Source organism: Halichondria panicea, chromosome 16 (assembly GCF_963675165.1).
Source record: "Halichondria panicea chromosome 16, odHalPani1.1, whole genome shotgun sequence".
NCBI lineage: Eukaryota > Metazoa > Porifera > Demospongiae > Suberitida > Halichondriidae > Halichondria > Halichondria panicea.
Window position 1 is genome coordinate 709644 of NC_087392.1, and position 15818 is coordinate 725461.

General features: G+C 40.9%; 6 protein-coding genes across 6 annotated transcripts; 3 read left to right on the forward strand and 3 right to left on the reverse strand.

The window, feature by feature from the left end:
- Positions 1-49: 49 nt before the first annotated feature.
- Positions 50-1293, reverse strand: LOC135350185 (histone deacetylase complex subunit SAP30L-like). The gene is made up of 3 exons (XM_064548917.1): positions 1090-1293; positions 336-434; positions 50-280 (listed from the first exon to the last, which is right to left on the reverse strand). Exons 1-3 carry the CDS (start codon positions 1144-1146, stop codon positions 161-163), a joined length of 276 nt encoding a protein of 91 aa, XP_064404987.1. The 5' UTR covers positions 1147-1293; the 3' UTR covers positions 50-160.
- Positions 1274-4632, forward strand: LOC135350174 (coiled-coil domain-containing protein 134-like). The gene is made up of 7 exons (XM_064548906.1): positions 1274-1409; positions 1522-1643; positions 1874-1961; positions 2010-2083; positions 2139-2246; positions 4291-4365; positions 4420-4632. The coding sequence occupies exons 1-7, from the start codon at positions 1298-1300 to the stop codon at positions 4510-4512; spliced, it is 672 nt and encodes a 223-aa protein (XP_064404976.1). The 5' UTR covers positions 1274-1297; the 3' UTR covers positions 4513-4632.
- LOC135350171 (uncharacterized) lies at positions 3065-4292 on the reverse strand. Its single transcript, XM_064548903.1, has 3 exons — positions 4136-4292; positions 3724-3980; positions 3065-3669 (listed from the first exon to the last, which is right to left on the reverse strand). Exons 2-3 carry the CDS (start codon positions 3965-3967, stop codon positions 3167-3169), a joined length of 747 nt encoding a protein of 248 aa, XP_064404973.1. The 5' UTR covers positions 3968-3980; positions 4136-4292; the 3' UTR covers positions 3065-3166.
- Positions 4495-14063, reverse strand: LOC135350121 (uncharacterized). Its single transcript, XM_064548839.1, has 22 exons — positions 13897-14063; positions 13638-13672; positions 13484-13577; positions 13369-13426; positions 13264-13319; positions 12999-13106; positions 12804-12844; positions 12683-12749; positions 12579-12622; positions 7180-7250; positions 6964-7116; positions 6859-6902; positions 6723-6813; positions 6463-6533; positions 6320-6404; positions 6123-6263; positions 5889-6070; positions 5557-5698; positions 5312-5425; positions 4953-5264; positions 4779-4898; positions 4495-4724 (listed from the first exon to the last, which is right to left on the reverse strand). The coding sequence occupies exons 1-22, from the start codon at positions 14061-14063 to the stop codon at positions 4650-4652; spliced, it is 2271 nt and encodes a 756-aa protein (XP_064404909.1). The 3' UTR covers positions 4495-4649.
- On the forward strand, positions 7351-12336 carry LOC135350138 (high mobility group protein DSP1-like). Its single transcript, XM_064548864.1, has 6 exons — positions 7351-7801; positions 8355-8625; positions 9034-9267; positions 9878-10042; positions 10846-11040; positions 11524-12336. The coding sequence occupies exons 1-6, from the start codon at positions 7582-7584 to the stop codon at positions 11945-11947; spliced, it is 1509 nt and encodes a 502-aa protein (XP_064404934.1). The 5' UTR covers positions 7351-7581; the 3' UTR covers positions 11948-12336.
- LOC135350163 (beta-sarcoglycan-like) lies at positions 14030-15811 on the forward strand. Its single transcript, XM_064548894.1, has 6 exons — positions 14030-14171; positions 14317-14514; positions 14618-14806; positions 14949-15149; positions 15403-15525; positions 15580-15811. The coding sequence occupies exons 1-6, from the start codon at positions 14169-14171 to the stop codon at positions 15754-15756; spliced, it is 891 nt and encodes a 296-aa protein (XP_064404964.1). The 5' UTR covers positions 14030-14168; the 3' UTR covers positions 15757-15811.
- Positions 15812-15818: the final 7 nt, after the last annotated feature.

Consider the following 15818-nt stretch of genomic DNA (forward strand, 5'->3'; position numbering starts at 1 on the left):
GATTGTATGTCTATTGCACATGCGCAAGAAAGAATGTATGATGTCACTATTTCCTGTATTAATTTTAGATTTGGTAAAGAGCGAGTCAGAACAAAAAACAAATACTGCATTTTAAGTTTTGGTAAAGAACGTTGCCAAACAAAAACAGAATCAACTAATGCTAATTGTCCACAGGTTTTGGATGGTCCAGTTTGCTCTTGTGTGATTTCACCATTGATATGAACAGAGGAACGGCCTTCTTTTCATTTACACGAACTGTTCTGAAATGCTTTGAAATTGCCTACAGTTGAAAAAGTACACAATTTAATAAAATAATAGTAGAAATCCAACCTCACCTCAACCAGTTGAATCTTATTAGTGCCAGGCTTAAGTTGAAGTTTATAGTGCCTTTTATACCTTCGAAGAGTGTTCATTTGAAGTTGTAGAAAATCCACCTGTGAAACAGAATAGTTATGGCATGAAAATGATACATACATGTGCAATCAAGCATGTTAAGTGGGACGTCAGGTAATTAGCCAATACAAACATGGGTACCGGGTGTGAAGTAACTGACACTTTTAAGGTATCAACATGTGCAAACACTTACAAAAATGAGATACTTAATGCTAACTTTTAGGGCTGCACTGATTATACGTACCTATCGTGAACATCAAATGCACATGCCTATAGTTACCGTATAGAGGGTATATTTCGAGGGTATAAATGTTCGTGGTTTTCGCGGATTAGGCATGAACCGCAAACATTTATAACCGCGAATTTAATATTCCATGCATGCATGCTGAAAAAAGGCGCTATTCCACGAAAATTAAATCCGCGAAAACCTTTCTAAAGGCACATCCGCGAAAATGTATACCCTCGAAATATACCCGCTATACGGTATATTATGTTTAGCTGAAGTTGCTATAGCATAATTATCGTGTGCCCTCATAATATTCCTAACTTAAACTTAAACGTACACATGCATAAAACGAGTTGAGAATTGGTTATGAATCTGATGCACATACTGTAAGCATAGATAGTGCTAGCTAGTTGCACTAATGATGTATAATGTTACATGTACATGTACATGACACTTGAACTAGTACTCACTTCAGGTTGAAAATCACTTTCTTCTTCAGAATCTTTTCTCTTCCTCTTAGATCTCATGATTGCAACCGCTAACCACTCAGATACTGCAAATCCACCAGCTGTATGGAGCTTTGTAGCTTCACAGAGCCAGTAGGGCTAGGGGTGAGAAACAAAATGAAAAAATTAATGTGAAATTCCAGATGATGTCCACCATAGGGATTTCCCCTAAATGAAAATGGCCTCTTGCATGCATAGTTGGTGTTTGGTGCTAGTCTGTGGACTTGCAAGCGTGTTTCTGGACACTGCAACCAATGCATCTGCTCCCAAACATGTGGAAATATGTATCCTTGGTTGCAAACACTTAGCGAATGGGTCATTCGGTCTACTTTGAGATTGTTTGCTAAATTATATGCATGCAACTTGTTTCATGTTCTCCTTAGCTGTATTTCATAGACAAGAGTTTGTTTGATATGAAGAGGAGAGAACAGATTGAAACTGCCGAGAGAGTATGGAACATTGATGACTATGCAAAGCGATACAAAGCCGTTGCGTTTGTGATTGATACTATATTCCCTGTGAGTCCATGGTATCTACTGGATAGGACTGCAATATGCACATGCAGTATAAAACACGACTATCTAGCATGGGCTATTTACTGATAGCTAACTTTGAGTGCTCATAACTTTTAAGTTGTACATTTAAACAACATTTTTAATTTTGTAGCCCTTTGTGAAATAGAAATACCTATCTAATGATAATTATGTGTAAAACAATGATTGCATTTGGATTGAAATGTTTCATGCAGATACTGGAAGAGTCATTGAAGACAATTGGAGAACTACACTACGAGCCTGGGTCCTCACCATTCCCTGAGGAGGAAAACTCTCGAGAAGGTGAACACATTAAATTTCAATAATCTTAAAATAATATTTTCTTTGCAGTGCTTGGTAAAGTTTACGAGAATGTTATATTTTTTGGGGACTTTCTCTTGAGAATGCCTGACATCACCAAAAAGGCAAGCTTGTAACTATTGCAAGTGTTTAGTGTTTAAAAATTGTACCCCTTAACAGATATTCAAGAAACACAAAGAATGGATTCCTGTTCTTAAAGAGTCAGTCCAGTTCTGTAACCAGTCCACTGATGTCTACACCTCTCTTCACACTAGGCAGCTACACCTGGTATGTGTAGTAGAGAGTTACCATTGAGATTCGTTGGCCTATGCAATTACTATACTGCCTCACGTAATACATTATGTAATAGATAGGAAATAACCTGAGGTTAATTATGCTGAGTATTGTGACTTTCATTTACTGGAAAGTAAATTGAAAACTAAGTACTCTAGTATTCTTCACTTGAAATGGATCAAGCCCAGTTATCAGTTGTAGTGCCAAAACCCAACGATTTTCGAATCGAGTATTATCCCATGGATGATCCTGCTAACAGGATAGGCTTAACAGATTCATCGGTGCTGTTCTACATAAAGACAGGCACCCTTTTTAGCTTTGCTAATGTTCAAGCAGCTGATAATTTCAGGGGAAGAGTTGTGACGTGGATCAAGAACACATTACATGGTATGCTCAGCATAATGTTATTATCACCACAGCACCCAGAAGTGCCCAAGGGCAATTGCACGGCTTTCTGGTGGATTTTTGTGTGACAGCTGTCAGTGGTATTGCCAATGCTCGCTACATGCCCTTGCTTGAACGCACTGTGACTGTTCCAGCATCTCATGAAGGAGGACCTCGTAATCAAGCTATTCACGAAATCAGTATTGTTGTTCACCCAGTGCCTATTCTTCCAAATACGGTAATCCTCGTGCTAGATGACATCTGTACCACTGGGAGTACCCTGAGAGCCTGCAAAGCAATCCTTGAGAGAGGAATAGCTGGTGCCGAGGTGAACATGCTTGCCATCGAAAAGACACAGTAGCTTTGAGGACAATATGCTACAAGAGCTTATTAGCTGTAGATCGAGCTAGATAATTATAATTATACTGTTAAACTTGAACACAGAGTAGAATATTTTGCTGACGTTTGTAATAATTATTATTCTGAGTGATTAATTATGTGTACACAAAATTAATAATTTATGATAGTTATCATTTCTCCACCCTCGGTCGTTTGGGCCCATCGCACTCAATGTCATCAGACTCACTTCCATAGCTTCTTTTCCTCTGTAGAATATGTTTGTCAGCATCTTGTTGGTCCACACACAGCGAGTTTAAACATATATGTCTCTTTACGCCTTGACATTTTTTCCAAGTGTCCACAGTTCCACCTTTCTTTGGTTCACTGCCTTCGTTCCAGGTAAATGCAAGAAGATAGCTGCTCTTGGCAACCTCTGTGTTTCTTTTCTGGAATCCATCATGGATGTGACACTTTGCTCCTAGTGTTATGGCAGCTTCGATGTGTCCCAAACTGTCCTCCCCTATTTTGTCACTAAACTGTTTGTGGAGCTCATTTGATGACTGACCAGGACTCTTCCAGCTAGTCTTAGAAGCTACTTTCTTTTCGACGAATTTGGAGTCCCCCCATTTTGCTGGTAGATGTAGTGTGAGACGGTTGACCTCTTCAAGTGAGTACAGTATCACAGCAATATGATCTGGATAAAAAAAGTGAGATATTCCAATAACACTGAATATACTAATTAACTCACCTGCCCAAGCAGCACCTCCACTGATGACATGTATTTGCTGAAGTTCAAGTTTAAAATCGTCTTTTATGACTGCCTTCGCTTTCTCTACCATTTTGTCAAACAATTTTTTTGTCATTTTTTTACCATCTGCTCTGCGTCCAGCCGACCCCACGATACTCACTGTAGGCGTTAGTGGTTGAGGACAGTGAAATGCTGTATTCAATCGACTCTGCATCATGGTTGCAGCTCCAGCCCTCTGGGCCATGGGGGAATTAGATCTACAAGTATTGAAACTTTAAAGTATAGTTTTCTTGGTAAAACTTTGCTCACCACATGCTGTGTGTATAATTAATTTATGTACAACGGACAAACATGTTGATTCTACTAGAACACAGAAATATGTTACAAACACAGGGTACATAACGTTACTTACCTCTGCACACTTCAGATCCAACAGCACTTCTAATGTTTTGTTTATGTTTGGCCTAATGGTAAAGGTTTGTATGTTGATAGAACAAAAACTACGTATGTGAAACATGTTTCTATGTGTAATGATCTTTACTATGATAACCGGTTAACCCCATGCAGATGTCTCAAGAGATTGGTCTGATTCCACCTGAAGATGACTTCATTAATCCATTCAGAGAAGATGCTCGGACAAAGGTATAGAACACGTACAGTACTCGAGTTATTCTACTATTCTATTTCCTTATGCAGACTCAGGAGAACAGTTCTGTGCAGAAGAATAAAGGCAAGAAAGAGAACAAGAAGAAGGGACCTAAATTTAGAAAATTTAAGAACGAACTGTGAGGTATGCTCACTAAACATAACGAACAATTTTACTTGTTTATAAAAACTATACCACTTAATTGTACTATAATTATAATTATGCTAAAAAAAAACTATCAAACAAACTATCTTTGTTACCCAGTCATGCAGAGTTAGTTTTAAACAATATCCACTCTGTGCTCTAGCTCTCCAATACTGATCAAATACTGACCAGCATTCAACTCTTTCTTCCCCTATGAGCAAAACAATAATTATTCAGTCAATACAAAACTAAAAATGAAACTTACCTGTTCATCAACAAGTGATAAGTCTCTCTCTGTAGCTGCAAAAAACAACTTGACTGAACCTCCTGCCTCCAGGTATACCTTTTGAAAGTCAAACAGCTGCTTCATTGGTGCACCTTGCTCCTAAAATAAGTTCAAAATTTTAATAATAGCATTTACAAACTGCATGCAACGTACACTGGATGTCATAAAGGCAAGTACTGAAACAGCTCCTCCTCTACTCCCAGTGTTGGTCACTTCAACTTCATAGTCAATTTGAGCTCTGCGCAGACTCTCTCTCGATACGACGAGGCCTCCACTCTTGGAATACTGGACTGGAGCCTCCTCGACAGTTGGACTAGCTGACCACTTGTAGGAGAAGGTGGTGTAGCTGAGTCCATCACCGAAGTGAAACACTGGAGTGCCAGTATAGAACTTGTAGGATCGACCAGGAGATATCCTCATGGACATGTCGAACATTGAGATCTGGTTGACGTAATCTTTTGGATACTGCATTAGAAAATAAATAATGTAACGAATTAACAAAATTGACATACCATTGTGAACGGGAGCCTCCCCGAGGGATTGACCATTCCCACCAGTATCTCAGCCATAGCTTGTCCCCCGGACTGACCTGGATATCCCACCCACATGACAGCATCTGCATTACTCTAAAAAAGAACATGAGTTGAGCTTCCTTCAATAGGAGGTATATATAGTCAAAAAATGCAGATGCATTAATTAGCTGTGTATGCCAAATTTTTACATTAAAACGAAGTCTAAACAAGTGCTGTAGACTTACTAGAGCCCAACTAATGTCGACTGAGCTTCCAGACATAAGAGCGACAATCACTGGGATATTGCTAGAAATGGATTTCTTAACAGTATCCAATAACTGCTCTTGCATTCCAGGCAGAGAGATGTCATCTCTATCACGACCCTCACTGCGTGTGTAAGGGTATTATGATAATAAATATTGAGCTGCTTTCGTTTTGCTATTTAGGGTGAGGTCAGAATGAACATACCTCCGTAGAGTCACCTATCAATTAATGTAAACATAGAGACATGCATACCATAGTTGCATACCAAATGACCGCAATTTAAGTGCTCAATTGCCATCGTGTAGTTATGTACCTCTCTTGGCTTTGATCCAATCCAATCACAAAAACTACAACGTCAGCAGATTTGGCCGCAGTTACAGCTTCAGCAAATCCAGAGTTACTGGCGCACTTGACATCACATCCCATAGCATAAGACACACTCACTCCAAGTTTCTGCAAACCTTCCAATGGACTGATGAGATACGGAGCATTTCCCTGTAATAATTAATAAGCAATTAACCAAATGTACATAAACTAGCCAACTTACGTTGTAGTTGCCTTTCATGGTGTTAGTTGCATTTGCATTTGGACCAATGAGAGTCACTTTCATCTTCTTGTCTATCGGAAGAGCTTTGTTGTTATTCTGAAGGAGCACAATGCTCTCCCTCGAGGCATCCAATGCTAGCTCCTACAATTATATATAATTTGTCATTACTTTGCATGTATAATTATTATAATAATTACCTGATGTGCTTGAGAGTTCACTTGGTCAGGTGTGATCTTCCAATAGTTCTGAGTCTCGTGTGGATCGAACATCCCCAGTGCTATCCTGTATGCATAGGACAGTGTCAGTCAGTAAAGGACTGCCTCAGGTGATTATTACGTACCTGAATGCAAAGAGTCTCCCAACAGCTAGGTCTAGGTCAGCGTCGGTTATTTTCTTGTTGTTGTAGGCATCCTGTTAAGACGGTGCAAACATGTAATGTACGTGTACACTGAAAATAATTTCGTAGGTGCTAGTGTACATTCTGCACTCTTGTTGCTGTCATAGTTGACTAACAGTAGTTTTTGATAGTGCAGTTTACCTTACGAAAAAACTTTGTTTTACCACTTATGAGAAATGATAAACGAATCATTATTATCATACCATGGCATATTTCTGATAGAAGCCCCCGCAGTTGAGGTCAGTTCCTCCCCTCAGAGCAACTTGTACAGTGTCATCCGTATTGTTAGTGTACCTATGATAGCATTATGATGGTTACAGTAGCTAGGCTAGTTCTTACATGTGGGCACTTTGTATGTTACTGATGGCTCCACAATCACTGACCTGCAGGCATTGTGTAAAGTGTTATAGTATTTCATTTCATACCCCACCAGGTTTTCCTTACTATAAACCCTTGGAATCCCCATTGGTCTCTAGTAACTTTGTTCTGGATAAGGTCATTGGCGCAACTAGGCACACCATTCACAGCGTTGTAGCTGCACATGATGCTAGCCACTGACCCTTCTCTCACACATGATTCAAATGCTGGAAAATATGTCTGTAAAATAATTCATAAATAAATTAATTTTTTCATGTACATGATATGCAGATTAATCAGTACCTCAACAAGGTCTTGGTCAGTTACAATGGCATTAAAATGATGCCTGTCTGTGCCATTCCAGTTCTCCAAATCTGGTGTGTGTGTGTGTGTGTGTGTGTGTATTTTGATAACAAGATTCATTGCCTGTCTGCGCATGCCCACACAGAGGAAGTGAAGCCTTATTTGTCACACATTCTTGTATCTACTCCATACAAAAGATACTGTAGCTAGCTAAGCAGTTAGGTGGCTAGAGTGCATATAAATAGCAATACTTGAGCAGTCCTAATACTTCCGTGTACTGCATTGTATTGGCAATTAGCCATTCACCACAGTACTCAGTGTAGTGACAAGTATTAGACAGCGCTGTTCCTTAGCAGCCTGAAACAAGTATTGCTACTATACATATAGCTACATACAACTAATATGGATGGATTAGTAACTGCAACAACTGATTATCCACCAGTTTTCTCGTATGTTCCAGCTCCAACAGACAACCAAGCTGCAAGTGATTCTGCAGTGATAGGTGGTGTCCATCATGTAGGTCTGGTACATCAGCACCCTCGCTCTGTACAGCAGCATGTTATGCCTGGTCATGGAGTTGGGATGTCCATAGTTGGAGCTCCACAGATCATATCAAGACCGAGTAAGTTTAATAGCAGAGGAGGCCAGTTTACCTGAGCTAACTTGTTAAAAAAAGAGTTGTATTTTGTGACCACAAGATATAATTAGATAAGCTAAGTATCCGCTGTCTGCAGCCTATGAGAAAATAGAGACAAGAGACACAATACATAAAGTGAATGCTATGGTTGCTCGTTTGTTCGATCCAGTCTATATAATTATATCGATGTTTAGTTGCGATAATTTTCTCATCGATGGATGCTGAATTTGCAATAATAGGTTAACGAGGTTTGATGGTTGATCCTCCTTAGAATGAGCATCATCTCGGCTTGTGTTTGAGTAATCATGATATAGTAGGGTATTTTCTGACTGTTAATTTTAACTTGAGTACACAAACTGGTTCAAGAGACGGGCGTGTGTGCATATACACAAAGAAAAATGATGTTTAAGTGCAAACGCCGCTAACTGGTTACCTATGAAGCAGTGTTAATGAGTGCTATTGGTCGTACTTTAGCACTTACGCTTGTTATCACAAAACAATTTTCACCTTATGCACATTATTTTATCCTTCTCTGCAGTGCAAGTCCAACACAGCGTGAACCCTTATGAAGCCATAGATGCCATCATAAGCCGAGAGCAGCAGCAGGCACACCACTCACTCCCCCACCCCGCTCACATCCAACCAGCACACCCACACGCTCAGCACCCTCACACTCCACACCAACTCCCACACCATCCTCCCACAGCCTCAATGCGTTTGTCCTCAGCTTCCTCGGATGGAGGACCCAAAATCGAACGCCCTCGAGTGAAGGGCCGAATGACACCGTATGCTTTCTTTGTGCAGGAAAGGTGATTAGACTCTTAAATACTTTATAAATATTATATTAATTGGTTACTCAATAGGAATATTAACTGTCTGTTACCAGGCAACCTTATAGGAAGAAAAAGGCCAATGAGAATACATGTAACTAAGCAGAACACACTCATCACTGAACCGTGATCTTCTAAGCCTTGCTATACTGCCATGCATGATTATTTTAAATTGCTTCCTTGAAGTGAAGTTTACCTGTCATAAACAGTATACCCAATACATGCATTTACAGACACACATCCCATAGTTAGCAGATTACTTTTGATTTGATTATCCCTCTTTTCATGAAAGTTTTATGTGTACAAACCACTTCCTACTCGATGCTGTCTGCATCTAATTGCTGTTTACTATGCTCTATCCATCACTGCTCCTACCTACACCTGCAGACGAGAGTCCTACCGCCAACAAGGTGTGCCCGTCCAGTTCACCGCATTCTCCAAGGAGTGCTCTCAAATATGGAAGTCATTGAGTGACGAGGACAAAGAAAAATTCCAAAAGTTAGCGGAGAATGACAGAGAGAGATATCGTAAAGAGATGGCCGGATTTGAAAAACCTCTCGCGAAGGATGGGACACGAAGAGGACGGAGAAAGAAGGAGCCAGGCCAACCAAAGAGAAACATGTACGTTCAATATTTGTGTAGGATGTTCATGTGTGTTATGTTATGGTGTACATAGGCTAACAAGAAATGCTTTCAGCACACATTTTTTTGGCATTGCCATATCTTTGCCAACTTTGGTTAGTTAGCTCTCATCTGCATGCATGGTCACCTTCTGAGGTCATTTGGTTAACCAATCCACACAGAAGCTCTATAGGGAAACTCTGTGCATACATTTTCGTCCACCAACGGTAGATAGGTGGTAGTGATTCTTGCTGTGGTGTTTGGGTCTACAGTGGCCGCTTAGTGATGAGCTGCTGATAAGAACTTTGTTTGAGCTGATAAGTACAGACACCACCAAGTACGTGTAGTAGTACTGTGGCATTGCTAGTACTATTCAGGAAATCAGGCAGTAGCCATAGTTTATTCAGGATGGTTTATTGCTAAGTACTAGTGCCCAGCTGCTGGGATTATTGTCTGGTGCCTGGGTGCCTGGGTGAGGAATTCTTGCACTCTATATATCTGGTGTTTGGTCCTTGGGGCACTTTAAAAAAATTCTAAGGGACCGTATATCTTGTAAGGGGACCCATGCACGCATACGCACACGCACACACACACACACCCACACACGCAGGTGTGCCTTCCTCCACTTTTGTGTAGTCAAGAGACCCAAGCTAAAGCAGGAAAACCCGTCGCTAAGTGTGGGAGCCATGGCTAAACAGTTATCATCGGCGTGGAAACTAATGACCAGTGCTCAGAAGAAACCTTATGACGACATGGCTCATAGAGACAAGCTGAGGTGAGGTTACACTTATCTCTTAGTGAAAAGATACATCAGTAAGTGTTTCAGAGATACTGCTATACACATTTTATACTCGTGTGTTTGTAAACAGCTGGTAAGTTTTTAATAATGGTGAGTAGATAGTTTACGGTAGGTGGTTTGGGACGAGGATTGTTTGTCTTTGTGTTAAGTCTAGTTGTTTATTCGAGGATTGGGTAATGACGCACGGAGACTGAATGCACACTTGTACACATGCTATTTTCAAGATTTGGTTGTCAAAACAGAGCCGTTGTATACACTAGTGGATTGTGCTTGTCTACCCCACTTTCTAAACACTGTCTGTATTTATCGTTAACTAGCTTATTGGACTGTTTATAACTACCAACTGCAGACGCTATTCATGTTGTTTTACAAATTAGAGATAGGTTTTGATTACTGATAGCCTTCAGTAGCCAAGCTCTATAATTATGAATCTTTCAGTTCCTTTGTGAAGATGATTAATGGGTGCTCTCTCCTTGAAAGATTTAGAAATTTTTAACAGCTAGTAGAAGCTGTTTTGATGTGATTCCTTGGGAGAAGAGCAGCTAGTGATATATGGCTGTATGTACATGTATGTATAGTGTGTTCAGTGTACTTGTATGACCACAAATAAACACACTTGCCAAGAAGCTTTACAAGAGTGCATGATACCTTATATTATGTCACCGTGCCCTAGTATGGACATTTGATCTTGCTGTGTGGCAACCAAACTAGGGAATGCCCCTTTTCTGCACATACCCTACATGCACAGACTTGAGGTATATTCCTCCTTGCTCTTGCAGATACGAGCAGCAAAAGCAAGCGTACGAGGCTGGATACTCAGCTGGCTACCTTCGTCAGGATCTCTCGCCCACTAACATAGCTGCTAACAGTCAAGCGGGTCCGGGTGGATCAGGAAGTATCGCCTCTGCCCCTCCGCTAATGAGTCCACGACACAGACGGAGGAAGAAGAACCCCGACATGCCACGGAGAAATATGTAAGTTCAGCCAAGCGCGTGTGTGACTGACAAATGTACTGTATAGTAGCTATTCAGTACTATTGTAAAGGAACACTCTAATGCATGTATACCTCAGTACTGTTCACATGGTGTGAGCAAATGACCGTGACATGACTGAACATGCACATGTAATCACATTTACACGGCATAATGGACTGTGGTTTATAGTTGTATTGAATTTCACATCCTGTGTCTCCCACTCAAATTCCACCACGCACGCACAATACACGCATAGCCAGACTACCTGAGCTCACTGTAGGAACTCTATAATAGATTTTGACAATCTCCTGTATGCATACCGAAAAGCCACCTGTTGCCATGCCATACTGTACTTGTTGTGCGTGCCTAGCATAACATTTAAAGTACACAATCAAGTTTAGGCGATGTTTTGCTAACGGTGAAATTCCATGTGTTTTAATGTGTTGATGCTCCTAAACACACACACACACACATTCTCTGCAGGTCAGCTTTCATGTTCTATAGTCTGGAGAACCGGCCTGATGTGAAGGCAGCCAATCCTGACTTCGGTGTGGGCAAGTTGGCCAAAGCATTAGCGGGGACTTGGGCAGAAAAAACACCGGAACAAAAGACGCCTTATGATCAAATGGCTAAGAAAGACAAAGGCCGTTATGAGGTTGAACTGAAATCGTTTAAGAAAGGACTATACACTGGGAGTACACTCAGTGCCAGAGACATTGTGTTATCAGTTACCGGAAAGACTGTCCCCCCTCCCAGTCAAACTCGCCATAACTCTCACAGCCAGCTTGACCTCCATCTTCCTGATCTGAGTGAGCACATACCGAGTGTATCAAGTATACCTAGTGACCCTGAGCCATCCCCACCCACTGAGGATGAACTAGACCAGCTCTGTGAGTACTATCAGTGAGACGGAGTGTGTCTATAGCAGAGTAGTTTCCTCTTTCAGTGTAGTGTGTTGTTGTCAGATACAGAGAGAGAGTGTGTCAATATATAAGTATGCTGCTCTAATCATTTCACTTTCTACGTATATATTCTATAGAGAAGTCTGTCTTAGTCTGTTCTTTATTGTTTAGCTTTTCTTTCTTTTGACTACTTCACTTTGTATATAATTATATAATGTCATGCACTTTTGAAGCATTGTTTTGAGTACATGCATTAGTTTTTTAAGTCATTCATATACCCGCACAATAGCACCTCGCTTAGCGCTGTCAATGCTCATTGTCTGTATGTCTATTTATCATTCATCATTCATTTGCATTGTGTTTAATATTTCTAAAGATGTGTAGATTGCGTCAACCTATATCAACAGATGCCATACCACTGCACGGTGTGTAGGTAACAGTAGAAACAATTAATATTTGGCAACAAAGCTGTGTTGAGGTATTGTACACCACCACGATTATAATGATCAAATTACGGGCATATTATAATAGGAATTAAATATTCACGGCATGGAATGAAAGGTCATGCATGGGGGAGTGTATGGGCCGTCAGCTACATGTATACCTACGTATGTACAGGGCTATGAATAAACTTACCGTATGCTGCAAAGTGCTTGCAACAGACAGCAGCCTTTATGTACCTGCATGTACACACACATAGTTAGTTACATACGGTAAATACTTATCCACTTTAGATTCACCTGTAGTCATCTCCAACCTGCATACCCTTCACAAAGTTCATGGCATACTGCGAAGCCAGATATGGATCTATATTAGTTATATGAGTAAATTGTATGGATTTTGTGTGTGGATATGAGCTACCTTCTCCCGGTGTTTCTTGTCCCCTGCCCCATCTCGGATCTCTGTAAAGAAACCACTTTAAAAATCATTAATTGTCCTAAAATGGTTGCTATGACTTACGGGCCATTACATCATAGCTACGTGAATATTTAGTTACAGAGATTCCAACAGCTGTGTATATTCCAAGTGTACGTGATATTAATTTTTCCCACACACCTGAAAATATTCACATTAGGAGCAAAGAAGGTGAGTCCTGCCTGGCCCACATTGTACATTGCACGAGCCTCAGTGCTAATCACCTCCGCCATAGAACGAACCAGGGACCTGGGATAATTAAGACAATACGTATGAGACGACACAGCTGAGTTAATTAATATTTTAACAGTTGGGTAAACACGTGTGTGCTTGTATTGGTAAGGCTGCTGTAGGACTGGCTGTATAATAATTATGGAGCATTTTCAATTCCACTTGGCAAACGCACATGTTGTAGGCTGCAGCAATTCCGAGGATTTGTGGGAAAGACGTTGCTACGGGAACCTGCATGGTAGCTGATTATAGTCATAAGGTGTGAATACACTTGCAATACCTTTCCTCCAAAATGTACTCCAGGGGACTTGGCTACACCGTGAAGAGCCTCTGACCACCTGTGACCACCATAACATTGTGTTACTTAATGTCTTGAGATGATTCCATGCACTCACCATTGGTATGCTGGTATCTTGAGCCTGTCAATAGCCGGTGCTCCGTGACCAAGCTGGGAAATTTTTTCGGCAGGAGTTAAGCGGCCAAGTAAATCTGATTCAATGTAATGTAGTGAGATACACTAATTAATGGATGTTTATAATATTATTATACCTATAACTCTGTCCTTCGTTGTCAGGTTGTAATCACTATGGGATGAGAGAGACAGAGTTGTGATCAATTATCCATGGGATGGGTGTGCTAACACCTTGGGATTGGGTGTGCTAACACCTTGGTGGTAGACATTGTTTAGTCCATACATGCAAGAAGGTGGTCATAATTGATGATATAATGAGCATCACTTTCAGTATAATGTTTGTTTAGGCTGCAGCAGCCCTGCCCACTTAATTGCATGCAGCTGCAGAGAGCTCACCAAAATGGCAGGCTTGAGATAGTTGAATCCTGACATGGATTGGAAGGCTGGGCAGCACAGCAAGCCAAGAAAGCTGACAGCAAAGCAATGCACCACTTCATCTTGTTTGCAGCAAGGAAGGGATGGAGGTCTGGTAGCTTAGCTTGTAAGAGGCTTGTTTGCAGCATTGGTGGGCGTGGTCTGAAGACTGTATAATTATCTGACATTGCATGTAATGGTGGTACATGGTATGATCTACTTTACCTGAAGCACACAGAGAATTTAACCAGATTATGGTAAGTAAAAATGCTACTTGCTACTTGTATTTGTATGCTATTGTCTGCCACTAGCTAGATCTACCTCAGTTTGTTCTAAGCTCCATGTACAAAAAGGGGGTGGGGCTGGCTGCTTGCATGTAAACTACTCTTGTTGTCCCTACAGGCTCAGCAGTCACTCACTATATGGGAGAAGTCTACTGAAAGGAGCTACGCAAAGAAGTATCTTCATGGAAACTTCAAATCAGGTCACAGGACACCTAATGAGCACTACCTGGGTCGAGCTGGACTGAGAGGTAGGAAGAGGTGGATCTGTCTGGGTCTCTTTGTGGTCCTCTACCTCTTGGCTGCAGCTCACTTAGTGGTATGTACCCATAAATTGTTTAAAAACCAACATAGTATGTATAGCTCTCATAAAACAAACAGACAAACCAACTCAATATGTTTAATTAAAATTACTATTACAGCTGACGTGTGTTATTCTCGGAGTGCTACGGTTTGACTTTGAAGGTTCTCCATACCTGGATTTCCAAGACGATGGCTCCCTCACCTGGCCACAGGGTGCTAGTCTCTCTACTGTAAGACTTGCCACCCCTAGCTCCATACGAGCACACACTAATCAGTCCCTCACAATATCAGGACAACAAGACGATAAGGTTAGCCAGTCACATACCGCTGTACAACAATCATCTAAATTCCCCTGCATATGCACTAACCTCATATATGCACTGTATAATAGGCCATCAAACACTAGACTAGATGCAATAATTAAAGCTATATTTTTCTTTTTCTTTGCAGGTTGCTTTCCAAACTTCTGGTATGGAACGCCTTTCATTGGACAGTTCTTCTGTAAATATATCGACTGATTTACTACAAGTGTACACTTCTCGTGGAGATTCTAACAGGCAGTTGCAGCTGTCAGTAACCAACTCCCGTGTTGAAATGAAGGATCTTCTCAGAGCAAACAGTCTCAAAGCCACCAAACTGAGCACACACACAGTGAGTGTTTATGTGCCCACTAAAAAAACGTGTGACTTAGATCAGTGATTACTTTCGGGCCCAAATTTCTCAAGAAAGCATTAATGAACCTGTTTTGATAGCTAACTTTGAGTGCTCATAACTTGTGCATTTACGCAATTAAGTTGCATTTTGCAGCTCTTTAAAATACCTATCTATAATTATATGATGTGTGGTGTGGATCAGTGATTAGTGAGCTATGATGAGTGTACGTACATGTACATGTTGTGTTCAGGTGAGCAATGTGAGCGAGGTTAGAGCGAGTGGTCAGCTACTGTTGAGTGGAGCAGTGGGAGTAAACTTACAGGGGAGGCAGATAGACATCAGTGCAAATGGAGGCATCATGATCTCTTCACAGGTGAATCATACGTGCAGGTCCTAATAACATTTTTGATATTCCATATAATTGCAGGAGGCCATTACCATTGCAGCAGAACAAGTGCTGCTGTCTAACCTACCTGGCTTGAATGCACCACCAGCAGCAGCAGCTACACAGCATCATCTCTGCTCATGTGATAATGGGAGATTGTTCTTGGTTGAGACTAACCCTCAACGTTGTGCATCAGCCGATAACTCTATATGTACTTGACAGTCAGCTATATACATGTAGTGTTTAAGTTAATGCATAAGCACTTTATGTTTGGCAGTTAC